General features: G+C 37.3%; 1 protein-coding gene across 2 annotated transcripts in view; it reads left to right on the top strand.

Moving 5' to 3' along the window:
• KHDRBS2 (KH RNA binding domain containing, signal transduction associated 2) overlaps positions 1-21,389 on the top strand; it is a 690,124-nt gene that overhangs the window by 513,663 nt on the left and 155,072 nt on the right. The window contains exon 8 of one of the 2 annotated variants that reach the window (XM_065885300.1): positions 9,273-9,291. The exons of the other annotated variant lie outside the window; for it this stretch is intronic. Coding sequence (XP_065741372.1) covers positions 9,273-9,291 — 19 coding nt within the window. The remainder of the gene's footprint in view (positions 1-9,272; positions 9,292-21,389) is intronic. 2 annotated transcript variants of the gene reach the window in all.

The following is a 21,389-nucleotide window of genomic DNA, read 5'->3' as shown; positions in this document are numbered from 1 at the left end:
CTTGTCTTCTTCCTGATCTTAGTGGAAATGGTTTCAGTTTTTCACCATTGAGGACGATGTTGGCTGTGGGTTTGTCATATATGGCCTTTACTATGTTGAGGAAAGATCCCTCTAGGCCTACTTTCTGGGGTTTTTATCATAAATAGGTGTTGAATTTTGTTGAAAGCTTTCTCTGCATCTATTGAGATGATCATATAGTTTTTCTCCTTCAATTTGTTAATATGGTGGATCACATTGACTGATTTGCATATATTGAAGAATCCTTGCATTCCTGGAATAAACCCCACTTGATCATGGTGTAAGATCCTTTTAATGAGTTGGATTCTGTTTGCTAGTATTTTGTTAAGGATTCTTGCATCTATGTTCTTCAGTGATATTGGCCTGTCGTTTTCTTTCTTTGTGACATATTTGTCTGGTTTTGGGATCAGGCTGATGGTGGCCTCATAGAATGAGTTTGGGAGTGTTCCTCCTTCTGCTATATTTTGGAAGAGTTTGAGAAGGATAGGTGTTAACTCTTCTCTAAATGTTTGATAGAATTCACTTGTGAAGCCATCTGGTCCTGGGCTTTTGTTTGTTGGAAGATTTTTAATCACAGTTTCAATTTCAGTGCTTGTGATTGGTCTGTTCATATTTTCTTTTTCTTCCTGATTCAGTCTTGGCAGGTTTTGCATTTCTAAGAATTTGTCTATTTCCTCCAGGTTGTCCATTTTATTGGCATAGAATTGCTTGTAGTAATCTCTCATGATGTTTTGTATTTCTGCACTGTCAGTTGTTACTTTTCCTTTTTCATTTCTAATGCTATTGATTTGAGTCTTCTCCCTATTTTTCTTGATGAGTCTGGCTAATGGCTCATCAATTTTGTTTATCTTCTCAAAGAAGCAGCTTTTAGTTTTATTGATCTTTGCTATCGTTTCCTTCATTTCTTTTTCATTTATTTCTGATTTGATCTTTATGATTTCTTTCCTTCTGCTAACTTTGGGGTATTTTGTTCTTCTTTCTCTAATTGCTTTAGGTGCAAGGTTAAGTTGTTTATTCGAGATGTTTCCCTTTTCTTAAGGTAGGATTGTATTGCTATAAACTTCCCTCTTAGAACTGCTTTTGCTGCATCCCATAGATTTTGGGTCGTCGTGTCTCCATTGTCATTTGTTCCTAGGTATTTTTTGATTTCCTCTTTGATTTCTTCAGTGATCACTTCATTATTAAGTAGTGTATTGTTTTGACTCCATGTGTTTGTATTTTTTACAGATCTTTTCCTGTAATTGATATCTAGTCTCATAGCGTTGTGGTCAGAAAAGATACTTGATACAATTTCAATTTTCTTAAATTTACCAAGGCTTAATTTGTGACCCAAGATATGATCTATCCTAGAGAATGTTCCATGATCACTGGAGAAAAATCTGTATTCTGTTGTTTTTGGATGGAATGTACTATAAATATCAATTAAGTCCATCTTCTTTAATGTATCATTTAAAGCTTGTGTTTCCTTACTTATTTTCACTTTGGATGATCTGTCCACTGGTGAAAGTAGGGTGTTAAATTCCCCTGCTATGAATGTGTTACTGCCGATTTCCCTTTTTATGGCTGTTAGTATTTGCCTTATGTATTTAGGTGCTGCTATGTTGGGTGCATAAATATTTACAATTGTTATATCTTCTTCTTAGATTGATCCCTTGATCATTATGTAGTGTCCTTCTTTATCCCTTGTAATAGTCTTTATTTTAAAGTCTATTTTGTCTGATATGAGTGTTGCTACTCCAGCTTTCTTTTGATTTCCAGTTGCATGGAATATCTTTTTCCATCCCCTCACTTTCAGCCTGTATGTTTCCCTAGGTTTGAAGTGGATCTCTTGTAGACAGCATATATACGGGTCTTGTTTTTGTATCCATTCACTGATTGTGTGTCTTTTGGTGGGAGCATTTAATCCATTTATATTTAAGGTAATTATGGATATGTATGTTCTTATTCCCATTTTCTTAATTGTTTTGGGTTCGTTATTGTAGGTCTTTTCTTTCTCTTGTGTATCTTGCCTAGAGAAGTTCCTTTAGCATTTGTTGTAAAGCTGGTTTGTTGGTGCTGAACTCTCTCAGCTTTTGCTTGTCTGTAAAGGTTTTCATTTCTCCATCAAATCTGAATGAGATTCTTGCTGGGTAGAGTAATCTTGGTTGTAGGATTTTCTCCTTCATCACTTTAAATATGTCCTGCTACTCCTTTCTGGCTTGCAGAGTTTCTGCTGAAAGATCAGCTGTTAGCCTTATGGGGATTCCCTTGTGTGTTGTTTGTTGTTTTTCTGTTGCTGCTTTTAATATGTTTCTTTGTATTTAATTTTTGATAGTATGATTAATATGTGTCTTGGCATGTTTCTCCTTGGATTTATCTTGTATGGGACTCTCTGTGCTTCCTGTACTTGATTAACTATTTCCTTTCCCATATTGGGGAAGTTTTCAACTATAATCTCTTCAAATATTTTCTCAGTCCCTTTCTTTTTCTCTTCTTCTTCTGGGACTCCTATGATTCGAATGTTGCTGCGTTTAATGTTGTCCCAGAGGTCTCTGAGACTGTCCTCAGTTCTTTTCATTCTTTTTTCTTTATTCTGGTCTGCAGTAGTTATTTCCACTATTTTATCTTCCAGGTCACTTATCCATTCTTCTGCCTCAGTTATTCTGCTATTGATCCCTTCTAGAGTATTTTTAATTTCATTCATTGTGTTGTTTATCGTTGCTTGTTTCCTCTTTAGTTCTTCTCGGTCCTTGTTAAATGTTTCTTGCATTTTCTCTATTCTATTTCCAACATTTTGGATCATCTTTATTATCATTATTCTGAATTCTTTTTCAGGTAGACTGCCTATTTCCTATTCATTTTTTAGGTCTGGTGGGCTTTTACCTTGCTCCTTTATCTGCTGTGTGATTTTCTGTCTTCTCGTTTTGCTTATCTTACTGTGATTGGGGTCTCCTTTTTGCAGGCTGCAGGTTTGTAGTTCCCGTTGTTTTTGATGTCTGTCCCCAGTGGATAAGTTTGGTTTAGTGTGGCTTCCTTGTGGAGGAGACTAGTGCCTGTGTTCTGGTGGATGAGGTTGGATCTTGTCTTTCTGGTGGGCAGGTCCATGTCTGGTGGTGTGTTTTGGGGTGTCTGTGGACTTATTATGATTTTAGGCAGCCTCTCTGCTAATGGGTGGTGTTGTGTTCCTGTCTTGCTAGTTGTTTGGCATAGGGTGTCCAGCACTGTAGCTTGCTGGTCGTTGAGTGAAGCTGGGTCTTGGCGTTGAGATGGAGATCTCTGGGAGTTTTTTGCCATTTGATATGATGTGCAGCTGTGACCAGTGTTGTAGAGTTGGCTTTCCCACCTCTGAGGCACAGCACTGACTCCTGGCTGCAGCACCAAGAGCCTTTCATCTACATGGCTCTGAATAAAAGGGAGAAAAAGTAGAAATAAAGAAAGAAAGAGGATAAAATAAAATTATTAAAATAAAAAATAATTAATAAAAATATTTTTTTAAGTAAAAAAAAAAAAAAACACGGCGGATGAAGAGAACCCTAGGAAAAATGGTGAAAGCAAAGGTATACAGACAAAATCTCACACAGAAGCATACACATACATACTCACAAAAAGAGGAAAAAGGGAAAAAATAATATATCTTGTTCTCAAAGTAAGCCTCCTCAATTTAGGATGATTTGTTGTCTATTCAGGTATTCCACAGATGCAGGGTACATCAAGTTGATTTTGGAGCTTTAATCCACTGCTCCTGAGGCTGCTGGAAGAAATTTCCCTTTCTCTTCTTTGTTCACACAGCTCCCGGGGTTCAGCTTTGGAGTTGGCCCCGCCTCTGCATTTAGGTCGCCTGAGGGCATCTGTTCTTCGCTCAGACAAGACGGGGTTAAAGTAGCCAGTGATTCGGGGGCTCTGGCTTACTCAGGCCAAGGGGGAGGTAGGGGTCCGGAGGCAGGGCGAGCCTGCATTGGCAGAGGATGGTGTGACGTTGCACCAGCCTGAGGTGCACCATGTGTTCTCCCAGGGAAGTTGTCCCTGGGTCACGGGACCCTGGCAGTGGCGGGTTGCACAGGCTCCCGGGAGGGGAGGTGTGGATAGTGACCTGCGCTCACACACAGGCTTCTTGGTGGCTGCAGCAGCAGCCTTAGCATCTCATGCCTGTCTCTGGGGTCTGCGCTGTTAGCCACGGCTCGCACCCGTCTCTGAAGCTCCTTTAAGCAGCACTTTTAATCCCCTCTCCTCACGCACCAGGAAACAAAGAGGGAAGAAAAAGTCTCTTGCCTCTTCGGCAGGTTCACACTTTTTTCCAGACTCCCTCCCGGCTAGCAGTGGTCCACTAACCCTTTCAGGCTATGTTTACACCACCAGTCCTCTCCCCGTGATCCGACGGAAGCCGAAGCCTCAGCTCCCAGCCCTGCCCACCCCAGCGGGTGAACAGACAAGCTTCTCGGGCTGGTGAGTGCTGGCCGGCACCAATCCTCTGTGCGCGAATCTCTCCGCTTTGCCCTCTGAACCCCTTTTGCTGCACTCTCCTCTGTGGCTCTGAATCTTCCCCCCTCCGCCACCCGCAGTCTCCGCCCGTGAAGGGGTTTCCTAGTGTGTGGAAACCTTCCCTCCTTCACAGCTCTCTCCCACTGGTGCAGGTCCTGTCCCTATTCTTTTGTCTCTGTTTTTTCTTTTTTCTTGTGCCCTACCCAGGTACGTGGGGAGTTTCTTGCCTTTTGGGAGGTCTGAGGTCTTCTGCCAGCGATCCGTGGGTGTTCTATAGGAGCAGTTCCATGTGTAGATGTATTTCTGATGTATCTCTGGGGAGGAAGGTGCTCTCCACGTCTTAATCTTCCACCATCTTCCTCCTCCCCCACAATGTATTTTTTTTTTCTTCCAGAAGACCTATGTAGATTTTTTCTATAGCAAAACAAAAAGAAAAAAAAAAAGAAAAAAAAAGTCTATATACCAGTGGATATTTGACACACTGTGAAATTTTTAATATAGTGCTTAGAAGTTCTGTAATTGTCATTCTTCTGTGCTATCACAATGCATTTAATGCAATATTTGACAACAGAAGTGACAAGTAGGGGATAAAGAAGGCTAATGTGCATGAAGATAGTTCTGGACTGCTACGCAGACATGAGAAAATCATAAAGCCCTGATTTTCATCTTATCATTCACCAAAGTAAGTGCCTTTTTAAAAAACTTGACCACCATCATCAGTAGTGCTGGTTTTCATTACTGTTAAATGTAATTCTGAAGAAATATCTTTATCACTTTGCAGTAGAGTCAAAATTAAGGGGGCAACATTTACATTTTTTTGTAGAGAAACAAGAGAACTCATGTTTAGTAAATTTTTTCAGAATAGGTGCATATTATCCACAGGGATAAATACTTTTTTCATACCCCTATGCCTCTACTTAGCATCTCAGAAGCCACCTCCATGATCCTTGTTTATGGAGACCATGACAGAAATATCAGGTAAATTGTCTTAAGTAGTAGCACGAAAATTGAAATCTACTAACTTCTAGCTATGATATCAGTTGTAGAAAATACGTGATTAAATTAGGACAACTTCCATAGATTGAAGAAGAATATTTGCACATAAAAATATTAGTATTAAAAATTCATGTGGGAGGGTTCTAAATGTTTTTGCTTATGAATATGGTGAGTTAATTATATTTCATTAAATAAGATCATGGCATTCCACATTTTACTAGATTTATTCTTCAAGAGCAAACTAGTCTTTCTTTGGCAAATTTGATTATACCACAAACTGGGTGCCCTATACAATAGAAATTTATTCTCTCATAGTTCTAGAGTCTAGAAGTCTGAAATCAAGGTGTCAGCAGGGCTGTGTTCCCTCTGAGACTCTGGCAAGAATCCTTCCTCACCTCATCCTAGCTTCTGGCAGTGCCTGTAGATCCTTGGCTTTCCTTGGCTTGCAACCACATCACTTCTCTCTCTTCTTCTGTGGACACATGGAATTCTCCCTGTGGATTCTCTTATAACCATATTGGAATAGTTCATACCCTAATGACTTCATCTTACATTGATGACATCTGCAAAGACCCTGTTTCCAAATAAGGTCACATTTACAGGTTCCAGGGGTGAGATTTTCAACATATCTTTTGAGGGAACAAAATTCAACCCACAACAACTGTTTTGTGGAAGTGTTTTCCAAATAAGAAGATTTAAGTATAATTATTTAACTGAAATTCATTTATTGTTATGGCAAGTGATAACAAGTCTGAAAGATACATTATTTCATCATCTTGAATTTAAGTGGGGAAGGTGAGATTTTGGTTCACTGAGGAAGTTTCAATATTTGTGAAAGCTCTGTTTAATTGAAGAGCATTGTTGAAGAGTCCTTCCTATAATAAAATCTGTGTTTGATTTATTGATTCTGATGAACAAATATTCTACTAGAACATATTAAAATACATTTAGCAGGAATTTTCAAGGTGCTGGTTATCATCAGATAAGGTTTCAGGGTGGGTATGCAGGGCAAATCTTACAACGCCTAGAATTTATGTAAACTGGCCAAGGAGGAAGAAGGCCCCTAAAGTGAGAGTGCAGAACTCATTTACATGGTTGAGTAGATTGATTTCACATTTTCTCATTAAAAGCAAGAGAAAAAACTTTCCCTCAATAATTACTTCAGAGACAGAAGTGTTTATGGATATCAAGTCCACACCAGTCTTCTAGTAATACCAAGGTCATGGAATTGGTCACCCTGGGGACCAGATACTTTCTCTCATGTCCATGGCCATTGACCCTGGGGATAATGCCAGGCAACCTCTTGCAGATTCAGAGTCATGAGGCCACTGTAAATATATCATCAAGAATCCATAACCTTTGTTAAAGTTACAAGTTAAAGTAATTAGCTACTTACGGGAAACTAATGGCACTTGGAGGCTTCATCAGGTTATTTATGCTCACTCTCCACCACAGTTTCTTGAACAAATACTTATAATTCCAAATTTTAGGTAAGGCTAAATTGTACTAGCATTATGCATACAACTTTTAATAGTTCTCATTTACTTTAGCCTATGGACTGGAGTGTAGTCATTTATTTTAATTTCAATCATGGTGGATTGTTATATTATTACAGAAAGCAATAGCAGTTCAAAGTTCTGAGTTTTGGTGAATAAGTAAACAACAGTTTCACCCTGAAGAATCCATTTGACATATTTTGCCACAGTCTTCAAAGAACCATAGAAATTCTCATTTGAATGGAACTTGAAGGCCTGCTTGTATAAATTTTCAGCCAGATCTCCATAAAAAATTAAATAAATTTAGTGCTTTCTTTCATTAATAAAGTAAAAGCAGTTCTGCTAGTATCTAGGTGATGAGCAGGGGACTAAGAATTCAAATAGAAACCACCTTGAAAGATTGAACTATGATTTTCAAAACAGATGAAACTGTACCAAATAATGACATGGAAGACAAACTATAAAAGATCAAATTCTTTTAAATCAGCTCATTCAGATACAAAAATGACTGAAAACTAACTTCATACACACATGTGGCTTTAGTAATTCCTTAGTTTACAAATTCTAATACTTTCCAGTTCAATGGTTTTCCTACTTATGTAGTGACCCTTGCAAAAACAAGCTTAATGAACCTAATTTTGCTTGACTACAGTTGAATGCCTACTGGTCATAGGCTTTCATAATATAATTGCAAGGATAATTACAAGCAAAATACTGTCACACAGTGAAAAAGTATTTCATCTGAGTAGTATCTGCCTCATTAACTTAAGTAACTTCAGGCTACTCATCTTGGATCATCTTTCATTTCTTCCTTTATACCATTCTCAAAATATCACATCTTTTCAGTTCTAAATTCTTCATTTATTTCCGTATTTTATTTTCCTGTAATTTTCACTTCTTTCTTATTTCCTTTTACATTAACATTTGATTATAAACAAAATTCACCCAAATACATTTATATAAACATATGATATTTGATGATAGCCTTAAAATGTTTTACCAGGGATTTAAACCCTATTGATTGCAAACGATGCCAGAATTTTTTTCATTTTTATTGGAGTATAATTGCTTTACAATGGTATCTTAGTTTCTGCTTTATAACAAAGTGAATAAGCTATATATTTACATATACCCCCATATCTCCTCCCTCTGTGTCTCCCTCCCACCCTCCCTATCCCACCCCTCTAGGTGGACAAAAAGCACTGAACTGATCTCCCTGTGCTATGTGGCTGCTTCCCACTAGCTATCTATTTTACATTTGGTAGTATATATACGTTCATGCCACTCTCACTTCATCCCAGCTTGCCCTTCCCCCTCCCCATGTCCTCAAGTCCATTGGCTACATCTGCATCTTTATTCCAGTCCTGCCCCTAGATTTTTCAGAACTTTTTTTTTTTAATTCCATATATAGGTGTTAGCATACAGTATTTATTTTTCTCTTTCTGACTTACCTCATTCTGTATGATAGTCTCTAGGTCCATCCACCTCACTACAATTAACTCAATTTCATTCCTTTTTATGGCTGAGTAATATTCCATTGTATATATGTGCTACATCTTCTTTATCCATTCATCTGTTGGATGGACACTTAGGTTGCTTCCATGTCCTGGCTATTGTAAATAGAGCTACAATGAACACTGTGGTACATGACTCTTTTTGAATTATGGTTTTCTCAGGGATGCCCAGTAGTGGGATGGCTGGATTGTATGGTAGTTCTATTTTTAGTTATTAAAGGAACCTCCATACTGTTTTTCACAATGGCTGTATCAATTTACATTCCCACCAACAGTGCAAGAGAGCTCCCTGTTCTCCACACTCTCTCCAGCATTTATTGTCTGTAGATTTTTTGATGATGGCCATTCTGACTACTGTGAGGTGATACCTCATTGTAGTTTTGATCTGAATTTCTCTAATGATTGCTGAGGTTGAGCGTCCTTTCATGTGTTTGTTGGCAATCTGTATATCTTCTTTGGAGAAATGTCTATGTCTTCAGCCCATTTTTGGATTGGGTTGTTTGTCTTTTTCACATTGAGCTGCATGAGCTGCTTGTAAATTTTGGAGATTCTTTGTCAGTTGCTTCATTTGCAAATATTTTCTCCCATTCTGACGCTTGTCTTTCATCTTGTTTATGGTTTCCTTTCCTGTGCAAAAGTTTTAAGTTTCATTAGGTCCCATTTGTTTTTATTTCCATTTCTCTAGGAGGTGGGTCAAAAAGGATCTTGCTGTGATTTATGCCATAGAGTCTTCTGCCTATGTTTTCCTCTAAGAGTTTACAGTGTCTGGCCTTGCATTTAGTTCTTTAAGCCACTTTCACTTTATTTTTGTGTATGGTGTGAAGGAGTGCTCTAATTTCATTCTTCTACATGTAGCTGTCCAGTGTTCCCATCGCTACTTATTGAAGAGGCTATCTTTTCTCCATTGTATATTCTTGCCTCCTTTATCAAAAATAAGCTGACCATATGTGCGTGGCTTTATCTCTGGGCTTTCTATCCTTTTCCATTGATCTACATTTCTGTTTTTGTGCAACTAACCTGTTGTCTTGATTACTGTAGCTTTGTAATAAAATCTGAAGTCTGGGAGCCTGATTTCTCCAGCTCCGTTTTTCTTTCTCAAGATTGCTTTGGCTATTCAGGGTCTTTTGTGTCTCCATACAAACTGTAAAATATTTTGTTCTAGTTCTGTGAAAATGCCATTGGTAGTTTGATAGGGATTGCATTGAATCTGTAGATTGCTTTGGGTAGTATAGTCATTTTCACAATGTTGATTCTTCCAATCCAAGAACATGGTTTGTCTCTCCATCTGTTTGTACCATCTTTAATTTCTTTCATCAGTGTCTTATAGTTTACTGCATACAGGTCTTTTCTCTCCTTAGGTAAGTTTATTCCTAGGTATTTTATTCTTTTTTGCAATGGTAAATGGGAGTGTTTCCTTAATTTCTCTTTCAGATTTTTCATTTTTAGTGTATAGGAATGCCAGAGATTTCTGTGCATAAATTTTGTATCCTGATACTTTACCAAATTCCCTCATTAGCTCTAGGAGTTTTCTGGTAGTGTCTTTAGGATTCTCTATGTATAATATCATGTCATTAGCAAACAGTGACATCTTTACTTCTTCTTTTCTGATATGGATTCCTTTTATTTCTTTTTCTTCTCTGATTGCTGTGGCTAAAACTTCCAAAACTATGTTGAATAATAGTGGTGAGATTGGGCAACCTTGTCTTTTTCTTGATCTCAGAGGAAATGGTTTCAGTTTTTCACCATTGAGAACAATGTCTGTGGTTTTGTCATGTATGGCTTTTATTATGTTGAGGTAGGTTTCCTCTATGCCCACTTTCTGCAGAGTTTATATAATAAATCGGTGTTGAATTTTCTCAAAAGCTTTTTCTGCATCTATTGAGATGATCATATGGTTTTTATTCTTCAGTGTGTTAATATGGTGTACACATTGATTGATTTGTGTATATTGAAGAAATCTTGCATTCCTGGGGTTAACCCCACTTGATCATGGTGTATGATCCTTTTAATGTGCTGTTGGATTTTGTTTGCTAGTATTTTGCTGAGGATTTTTGCATCTATGTTCATCAGTGATATTGACCTTTAGTTTACATTTTGTGACATCTTTGTCTGGTTTTGGTGTCAGGGTGGTGGTGGCCTCGAAAAATGAGTTTGGGAGTGTTCCTCCCTCTGCTATATTTTGGAAGGGTTTGAGAAGGATAGGTGTTAGCTCTTCCCTAACTGTTTGATATAATTCACCTGTGAAGATATCTGGCCCTGGGCTTTTTTTGTTGGAAGATTTTAAATCACAGTTTCAATTTCAGTGCTTGTGATTGGTCTGTTCAAATTTTCTATTTCTTTCTAATTCAGTATTGGATATTGTATTTTTCTAAGAATTTGTCCATTTCTTCCTGGTTGCCCATTTTTTGGCATATAGTTACTTGTAGTAGTCTCTCATGATCCTTTGTACTTCTGCAGTACCAGTTTTTACTTCTCCTTTTTCATTTCTAATTCTGTTGATTTGAATCTTCATCCTTTTTTCCTGATGAGTCTGGTTAATGGCTTATCAATTTTGTTTACCTTTTCAAGGAACCAGCTTTTAGTTTTATTGATCATTGGTATTATTTTCTTCATTTATTTTTCATGTCTTTCTCACTTCATCTTTGTGATTTCTTTCCTTCTGATAACTTTGGGAATTTGATTCTTCTTTCTCTGGTTGCTTTAGTCATAATGTTAGGTTGTTTATTTGAGATTTTTCTTGTTTCTTGAGGTAGGATTGTATTGCTATAATCTTCCCTCTTAGAACTACTTTTACTGCATCCCATAGGTTTTGGGTGGTCATGTTTTCATTGTCATTTGTTTCTAGGTATTTTTTTATTTCCTCTTTTATATCTTCAGTGATCTCTTGGTTATTTAGTAGCATATTGTTTAGCTTCCATTTGTTTGTATTTTTTACAGTTATTTTCCTGTAACTGATATCTAGTTTCATAGCATTGTGGTCGAAAAAGATACTTGATATGACTTCAATTTCCTTAAATTTACTGAGGCTTGATTTGTGACCCAAGATATGTTCTATCCTGGAGAATGTTCCATGAACACTTGAGAAGAAAGTTATTCTGTTGTTTTTGGGTGGAATGTCCTATAAATATCAATTAAGTCTATCTGGTCTATTATATCATTTAAAGCTTGTGTTTCTTTATTTTCATTTTGTATCTGTCTATTGGTGAAAGTGGGGTGTTAATGTCCCCTACTATTATTTTGTTACTGTCAATTTTCCCTTTTATGGCTGTTAGCATTTGCCTATGTATTGAGGTGCTTCTATGTTGGATACATAAATATTTACAATTGTTATATCTTCTTCTTTGATTGATCCCTTGATCATTTTTTAGTGTCCTTCTTTATCTCTTGTAATAGTCTTTATTTTAAACTCTATTTTATCTGATATGAGTATTGCTAGTAAAGCTTTCTTTTGATTTGCATGCATGGAATACCTTTTTCCATCCCCTCACTTTCAGTCTGTATACGTCCCTAGGTCTGAAGTGGGTCTCTTGTAGACAGCATATAAACGGGTCTTATGTTTGTATCAATTGAACCAGTCTGTGTCTTTTGGTTGAAGCATTTAATCCATGTACATTTAAGTTAATTGTTGATATGTATGTTCCAATTACTATTTTCTTATTTGTTTCTGGTTTGTTTTTGTGGATCTTTTTCTTCTTTTGTGTTTCTCACTTAGAGAAGTTCCCTTAGCATTTGTTGTAAAGCTGGTTTGGTGATGCTGAATTCACTTAACTTTTGCCTGCCTGTAAAGCTTTTGATTTCTCTGTCAAATATGAATGAAATCCTTGTTAGGAAGAGTAATCTTGGTTGTAGGTTTTCCCTTTCATCACTTTAAATATGTCCTGTCACTTCCTTCTGGCTTGCATTGTTTCTGCAGAAAGTTCAGCTCTTAACCTTCTGAGCATTCCTTTGTATGTTATTTTTTGCTTTTCACTTGTTGCTTTTAATATTTTTTCTTTGTATTTAATTTTTGATAGTTCGATTAATATGTGTTTTGGCATGTTTCTCCCTGGATTTATCCTGTATGGGACTCTCTGTACTTTCTGGACTTCATTGACTATTTCCTTTCCCATATTGGGGAAGTTTTCAACTATAATCTCTTCAAATATTTTCTCAGTCCCTTTCTTTTTCTCTTCTTCTTCTGGGATCCCTATAATTTGAATATTGGTGCATTTAATGCTGTCCCAGGTGTCTCTGAGACTGTCCTCAATTCTTTTCATTCTTTTTTCTTTATTCGGCTCTGTAGCAATTATTTGCACTATTTTATCTTCCAGGTCACTGATGCATTCTTCTGCCTCAGTTATTCTGCTATTGATTCCTTCTAGAGTATTTTTTAATTTCCTTTATTGTCTCGTTCATCATTGTTTGCTCTTTATTTCTCCTAGGTCCTTGCTAAATGTTTCTTATACTTTCTCCATTCTATTTCTGAGATTTGGGATCATCTTTACTATCATTACTCTGAATTTTTTTTCAGGTAGAGTACCTATTTCCTCTTCATTTGTTTGGTCTGGTGGGTTTTTACCTTGCTCCTTCAACTGCTGCTTATTTCTCTGTCTTTTCATTTTGTTTAACTTACTGTGTTTGGGGTTTCCTTTTCGCAGGCTGCAGGTTTGTAGTTCCCATTATATTTGGTGTCTCCACCCAGTTGGTTGGGTTGGTTCAGTTGCTTTTGTAGGCTTCCTGTTGGAGGGGGCTGGTGCCTGTTGTCTGGTGGGTGGGGCTGGATCTTGTCCTTCTGTTGGGAAGGGCCAGCTCCAGTGCTGTGTTTGGGGGTGTCTGTGGACTTACTATGGCTTTAGGCAGCCTCTCTGCTAATGGGTGGGTTGTGTTCCTGTCCTGCTAGTTGTTTGACGTGGGGCATCCAGCACTGGACCTTCCTGGCCATTGGGTGGAGCTGGATCTTAGTGTTGAGACAGAGATGTCTGGAGAGCTCTTGCTGAGTAATATTCTTTGGGGCTGGGAGGTCTCTGATTGTCCAACATCCTGGACTTGGCTCTGCCACCTCAGAGCCTCAGGCCCGACACCCAGCCGGAGCACCAAGACCCTGCCAGCCACACGGCTTGGAAGAAAAAGAAGGGAAAAAAGACATATAGAACCCCAAACCAAATGTCAAAAGCAAAGCTAAACAGACAAAATCACACAATGAAACATACATGCACTCATAAAAAGAAAAAAAAAAAAAAACAATACCAACAAAAACACGAACAAACAAAACCCTATGACAAATGGTAAAAGCAAACCTAAACAGGCAAAATCACACAAAGAAACCTACACATACACACTCACAAAAAGAGAAAAAGGAAAAAAAAATTATATCTATACATTGAGAAAAAGGAAGAGAGCAACCAAATCAATAAACAAATATACTAATGATAATAAACTCTAAATACTAAACTAAGATAAACATAAGACCAGAAACAAATTAGATGCAGAAAGCAAACCCCAATTCTACTGTTGCTCCCGAAGTCTACCATCTCAATTTTGGGAGCATTTGTTGTCTATTCAGGTATTCCACAGCTGCAGGGTTTATCAAGTTGATTGTGGGGATTTAATCTGCTGCTTCTGAGCCTGCATGGAGAAATTTCCCTTTCTCTTTGTTCGCACAGCTCCTGGGGTTCAGCTTTGGTTTTGGCCCCACCTCTGCATGTTGGCCACCCTCAGGCATCTATTTCCCACTCAAACAGGAGGCGGTTAAAGTAGTAGCCTATTAGGGCTCTCTTGCTCACTCACACTGGGGAGAGATAGAGGTATGGTAGTCAAAATTGGAATGTGGGTCGAGCCTGCAACTTCAGAGGCCAGCATGACATTGCAACAGCCTGACGTGGGCTGTGTATTCTCCCAGGGAAGCTGTCCCTGGATCACAGGACCCTGGTAGTGGTGTGCTGCACAGGCTCCCAGGCGGGGGGTGTGGGTAGTGACCTGCGTTTGCACACAAGATTCTTGGTGGCAGCAGCGGCAGCATTAGCAGTTTATGCCCATCTCTGGGGTCTGAGCTGATAGCCATGGCTCATGCCTGTGGGTACACGGAGCAGGAATCCCCTCTCTTCGAGCACCCTGAAACAATGTTCTCTTGCCTCTCCAGTGAGTCCAAACATTTTCCCAGACTCCCTACCAGCTAGCTGTGGTGCACTAGTCCCCTTCGGGCTGTCTTCACGCAGCCAACCCCAGACCTCTCCCTGTGGTCTGACCTCTGAAGCCTGAGCCTCAGCTCCTAGCCCCCACCCACCCCGGTGGGTGAGGAGACAAGCTTCTCAGGTTGGTGAGCACTGGTCGACACCAATCCTCTGTGCAGGAATCTCTCCACTTTGCCCTCTGCACCCCGATTGCAGCGCTCTCCTCCGTGGCTCCAAATCTTCCCTCCCACCCACTCCTTCTCCACACCAGTGAAGGTGCTCCCTAGTGTGTCAAAACTTTTCCTGCTTCACATCTCCTTCCCAGAGATGCAGGTCCCGTCCCTATTCTTTTGTCTCTGTCTTTATTTTTTCCTTTGCCCTGCTCTACCCATGTACATGGGGATTTTCTTGCCTTTTGGGAAGTCTGAGGTCTTCTGCCAGCATTCAGTAGGTGTTCTGTAGGATTTGTTCCACATGTAGATGTATTTTTGATGTATCTGTGGGGAGGAAGATGATCTCCACGTCTTACTCCTCCACCATCTTGAAGGTCTCTCAGGAATATAAATTTAGATGGTAAAATTATTTACCATATGAGAGGTAAAATAAGAAGGCAGAGCATCACCTTGTTCAACCTCAGCTGGAAACATCCATGTCAGGCTACTCAAGTTTTTTGTTGCTCTGCATGTCTTGTCTTCCTAAAGCCAAGCTGCCTGCAGCAGCAACTTCTTCCAGCCCCTCTTCCACAAAGCAACCTGTGAAGTAGCTTATTTTATCTAACTCTCAAAAACTCTAAATGTTTTAGAAGGTTTTTCTTCATTAGTCAGTATTTTTGCTATGTCTTTATGTTTTATTTAAATTTGTAATAAACAGTATCTTTTTAATAATCAATCTAAAATCTCATGTATTTGAGCATTAGTATTCATTTTAACATGATTTTTTGAGATCCATAAGTTATAGATTTTTCTCTATGATATTTTACAAAATTTTCTTTACATTACAAATCTTTCTTTATAATGATAAAACTAAAAGTATTCAATGACCAACACACCAGGATTTCCCCCATGATTTATACAGCTAAAATCCAAGTTACAGCATAAAAATTGATACAGTTATTTGGAAAGATGCAGGTATCAGAGTAGGGTTTTTATGAGAATGTGTCAAAGAAGCTCCATCACATTTGTCAGACAATTTTTTGAGGCTGACATTTTCTGGGTACAAAAGTTTAACCTGAAATTGGTTTGAAAACCTTAATAATTTTTTTAAACCATATTAGTTCAGATATCAATATAACATTGGCTTTAAATTTCTTTACTCATTTGACATCAGCTCAGAAGAAAATGGAGTTTGATGGTCAATGTTTTCTTAAGATATTTTGCAGGTAGTTATTCTATAACTGGCTCAGACATTAGAATAGCTAAGTATTTCAGGCTTATGTGTAGTAATATTCTTTTGCATGAAAAGTTGTCCAAGTTTCTAGCTAAGCAAATGTCAAAGCATATACTTGGGCAGTAAACTAATCGGTAGCAAACTTCATTAAAAATTCTGGATGCAGTAATAGCTTTTCTTCAATTTCCACTGTCTTTAATGAAAAGCAGAACAACAGAAGCCACATTACCTCTGTGAAAATTTGTTCTATTGATTTTTATGCCTGCTCTGCCACCAACTACATGAAGGGACTCCAGAACATTTGTCTGTTATTAGTACATTTTGACTTCTGCAAATATAGTAAATGGAGGCTAGTGATTAAATGTGACACAGTTGCTTGTCACATTTAATCACTTTTTTTCCCAGTGTAGTCTACTAGCTATAACTTAGATAACAAACATATTCAGGAAATAATTATTAAAAGTTATTTTTATTTCAATCCTGGAAATGAAGAAATAGATGCAATCCTGGAAATGAAGAAATAGATGTTGCATTTAACAAGTTGTTTTTATGCCAAATTTAATTAAATTTTATTTAATTTTCTACTTTTTCTTTCCTTCATTCCTTTTAGAAAAGAAGAATTTGTAATGTTGCTTGAATCTATATAGATAACATCAAAAGAGAAAAAATAGAATTTAATTAGAAAAAGAGCTTAAAATGACAGTCTGGATATTTTTTCACATTCCTGTAATCTCTTACCTCATTTCAAACCCTAAAATATCCTATTTTTCCCTAGTTAGAGTTACACTAACTGAAATATAGAAATTTAGACTGTAATTCATATCCAACATAATCTTGAAAAGAATGCATTTCTCATTTATATTTGTTCAGTGTTTTATACTTAATGAGCACACACACTCCAAAGATCTGAATCTGGCAAGGGCTCCTTTGGTGCCATTTTACAGTTACATTTAGGAGAAAATAGATCATGTCACTGAGAGAAATCACATTTGCCCTTTGGTCAGTACTTCTTTAGAAACATAATGCTGAAGTTCCATTTCATTGTAATTACATTGACTTCTAGTATAAAAACTTGTTTAATGGAACTGGAACTAGAATTCTGGATGTTGTTTCATGTTTATAACTAACATCATGTAAAATCTCAGTGGTATATTTCATTTTAGGGCCCATTTGAATACTCCAAGTTCATATTAATGTATTAATATCACTCTCTGTATCTTTCTACCAGGCATACACCAAAACTAGGTACTTAATGTGATTGTCCCCTAGAAAGAATTCTATCCTCAAATATTTAAGATGAATCAAACTACTCATGTTCCCACAATTTACTTGACATATATATTTAAAGACATGAAGTAAATAGGTTTGCCAGTGGGATAGTCCTCCTCAAATAAGATGCTCACAGAGTGATGTGATGATGCCTACTGGGTGAGCATTCAAGCAGTTTCTTTATTTGAGTGACTGAGTGGGAATTTAATTTGTTTTTCAAATCTCCCCTTAATAGGACACTTGATTTAATATTGTTATCCAGTAGGAGTCTTCTGGCTGGATTATTTATAGTGATCTGTGGTATCTTATTCATAAAATAGAATATGTTTCACAAAAAAGAGATATTTTTAAAGTATGTAGAGTACTTTCATCCTGAATAAATGATTTGACATAGGAAAGAGAGTAGGTAAATTATATTTATTTTAAAATTTGGTGGAACTGTTAGAATCTAGCTACTATAGATGACAAAACAAAACTGAAAATTGGATCAAACCAACTTTTGAGATTCAAATGATATCATATCCCTCTCCCCCCCCCCCACCTTTCCCCTTTGGTCTGTGAGTCTGTTTCTGTTTTATAAATGAATTCATTTGTATCTTTTTTTTTTTTGGCAATATCATATTTGTCTTTCTCTGTCTGACTTACTTCACTTAGTATGATAATCTCCAGGTCTATCCATGTTGCTACAAATGGCATTATTTCATTCTTTTTTTATGGCTGATTAATATTCCACTGTATATATGTACCACATCTATTTTATCCATTCCTCCATTGATGGATATTTAAGTTGTTTCCATGTCTTGGTTATTGTAAATAGTGCTGCTATGAATATTGGGGTGCACATATACTTTTGAACCATGTTTTTCTCCAGATATATACCCAGGAGTGGGATTCCTAGATCACATGGTACCTCTATTTTACTTTCTTAAGGAAACTCCATAATGGCTTTACCAACTCACATTCCCACCAACAGTGTAGGAGGTTTCCTCTTTCTGCACACCCTCTCCAGCATTTATTGTTTGTAGAATTTTTGATAGTGGTAATTCTGACCCGTGTGAGGTGATATCTCATTGTAGTTTTTTTTTCTCATAATTAGCAATGTTGAGCATCTTTTCATGTGCCTGTTGTCCAACTGTATGTCTTCTTTGGAGAAATGTCTATTTAGGCCTTCTGCTCATTTTTTGATTGGGTTTTTTTTTTTTTATATTGAGCTGCATAAGCTGTGTGTAAATTTTGGATATTAATCCCTTGTCAGTCACATCATTTCCAAATATCTTCTCTCATTCTTTGGGTTGCCTTTTCATTTTGTTTATGGTTGCTTTTTCCATGCAAAAACATTCTGAGTTTAATTGGGTCCTATTTGTTTATTTTTGTTTTTATTTCCTCTACTCTAGGAGACGGATTGAAAAAAGTGTTGCTGCAGTTTATGTCAAAGTGTGATCTGCCTATGTTTTCCTTTAAGAGTTTTATAGTATCAGGTCTTACATTTAAGCGTTTAATCTATTTTGAGTTTATTTTTGTGTATGGTGTTAGGGAGTGTTCTAATTTTATTCATTTACATGTAGCTGTCCAGTTTTCCCAGCACCATTTATTGAAGAGACTGTCTTTTCTCCATTGTATAGTCTTGTCTCCTTTGTCATAGATTAATTGACCATAGGTGCATGCGTTTATTTCTGGGCTTTCTATCCTGTTCCATTGATTTATATTTATGTTTTTATGCCCATACCATACTGTTTTGATGGCTATAGTTTTGTAGTATAGTTTGAAGTTAGGGACGCTGATTCCTCCAACTCCACTTTTCTTTCTCAAGATTGCTTTTGGCTACTCAGGTTATTTTGTGTCTCCACACAAGTTTTACACACTACTTATACCAATAAGGACCTACTGTATAGAACAGGGAACTCTGCTCAATATTCTGTAACAAACTAAATGGAAAATAATTTGAAAAAGAATAAATACATGTATGTGTATAACTGAATTACTTTGCTGTACAGCTGAAACTAACACAACATTGTTAATCAAATATACTCCAATATAAAATAAAAAATTTTAAGTACTATTAATTTAAAATTGATATCATAGTAAGACTATTTCTATTTGAGAAACCAATACATATACCAAGATGTAAACTTACAATTAAAACACATTTTTAAGTAGTATATATAGTAATTACAAGTACTTCATTTTTAACTGAGTCCACTTATCTTCCATAGAACGGGTGTTTCAGTCATTATTGATATGTAACAAGTCACCCTAAATGTTATATTTTCAACCAACAATTGTTTCATTGTCTCAGGCTTTTGGGGTTAGAAATTTGGGAATGGTTGGGCCAGGCAGTTCTGCCTCAGGCCTCACATATGTTTGAATTTGATGGAGGCTGGGGCCGCAGTAGTGCAGATACTGAAGCCACTGGAGGCTTCCTGGCCATCTCTCCATCTTCATGAAGACTCAGGGCCTCTCCATGGTCTCTCATCTTGATGAAATTGGACTTCTTCACACCGTGTTGATGCCAGGGTTGTCAAACTGTTTACATGGCAGCTCAGGGCTCCAAAAGTGTACAGCTCAACAGAGAATCAGAAAAGTTTTATTACATGGCCTTGAATATTATAGTGTCATTTCTAACTTAGTCCCAAACTTGCTCAGATTTAAGAAAAAGTAGCATAGGCTAAGGGGAAGTATGCCAATAGTGCTTTGTAAGAAAAACAAGTTGGATATGGAATATTGTTGCAAACATCTTTGGAAAATAAATTCTGTCAACATCAGTGGTTAGAGCACAGTTTCTGAAGGCTGACTACTTGGGTTTGTGTTCCCAGCTCCAGCACTAACTACCAGCATGACCATGCACAAATTGAACCACACTGCCTCAATATCTAAAACGGGATGTAGTTATGCCTATGCAATAATGTTGTTATGAAGACTAAATGAGATGATACGTATACAATTACCATGAGCAGGTGCCTGGCATATAGTAAGCACAATTAAGTGGCTGCTATTATAATTATTCAACTTTATTTGTCCAAGTAAGCTTGAAAGTATCAACATATATGAGTCTGTAGTATTTTTTTTAAATTGGGGTATACTTGTTTTAAAATGTTGTGCTTGTTTCTACTGTACAGCGAAGTGGAGTCCCCTGTGCTATACAGCAGGTTCTCATTAGTTATCTATTTTATACATATTAGTGTTTGTATGTCAATCCCAATCTCCCAATTCATCCCACCCCTTTTTCCCTCTTGGTATCCATACATTTGTTCTCTACATCTGTGTCTCTATTTCTGCCTTGCAAACAGGTTCATCTGTACCATTTTCTATATTCCACATATATGCATTAATATACAATATTTGTTTTTCTCTTTCTGACTTACTTCACTCTGTATAACAGTCTCTAGGTACATCAACGTCTCTACAAATGACACAATTTCATTCCCTTTTATGGTTGAGTAATATTCCAATGTATATAAGTACCACATCTTCTTTATCCATTTGTCTGTTGATGGGCATTTAGGTTGCTTCCATGACCTGGCTATTGTAAATAGTGCTGCAATGAACATTGAGGTGCATGTGTCTTTGTGAGTTATGGTTGTATCTGAGTACATGCCCAGTAGTGGGATTGCTGGATCATATGGTAATTCTATTTTTAGTTTTCTAAGGAACCTCCAAACTGTTCTCCATAGTGGCTGTATCAAATTTACTTTCCCACCAACAGTGCAAGAGGGTTCCCTTTTCTCCACACCCTCTCAAGCATTTATTGTCTGTAGTATTTTTGATAATAGGTAGTGTGTCTAAATCAGCACTGTAGCTCCAGGGTTAGCAGGTTTTTAATATTGTTCCTTGCAAGGATATTTTAGGTATTCAGGGCCTCTCTGGAAGGGGCACTGGTAATAATCTTGAATCTTTTTTTTTTTAACATCTTTATTGGAGTATAATTGTTAGTTGCTGCTGTATAACTGAATCAGCTATATCTATACATATATCCCCATATCTCCTCCCTCTTGAGTCTCCCTCCCACACTCCCTAACCCACCTCTTTAGGTGGACACAAAGCACCAAGCTGATCTCCCTGTGCTGTGCAGCTGCTTCCCACTATCTATCTATTTTACATTTGGT

The sequence above is a fragment of the Phocoena phocoena genome, chromosome 10 (genome assembly GCF_963924675.1).
Source record: "Phocoena phocoena chromosome 10, mPhoPho1.1, whole genome shotgun sequence".
NCBI classification, from domain to species: domain Eukaryota; kingdom Metazoa; phylum Chordata; class Mammalia; order Artiodactyla; family Phocoenidae; genus Phocoena; species Phocoena phocoena.
The sequence above is the reverse complement of the archived record's forward strand: the minus strand, read 5'-3'. Positions and strand labels throughout refer to the sequence as shown.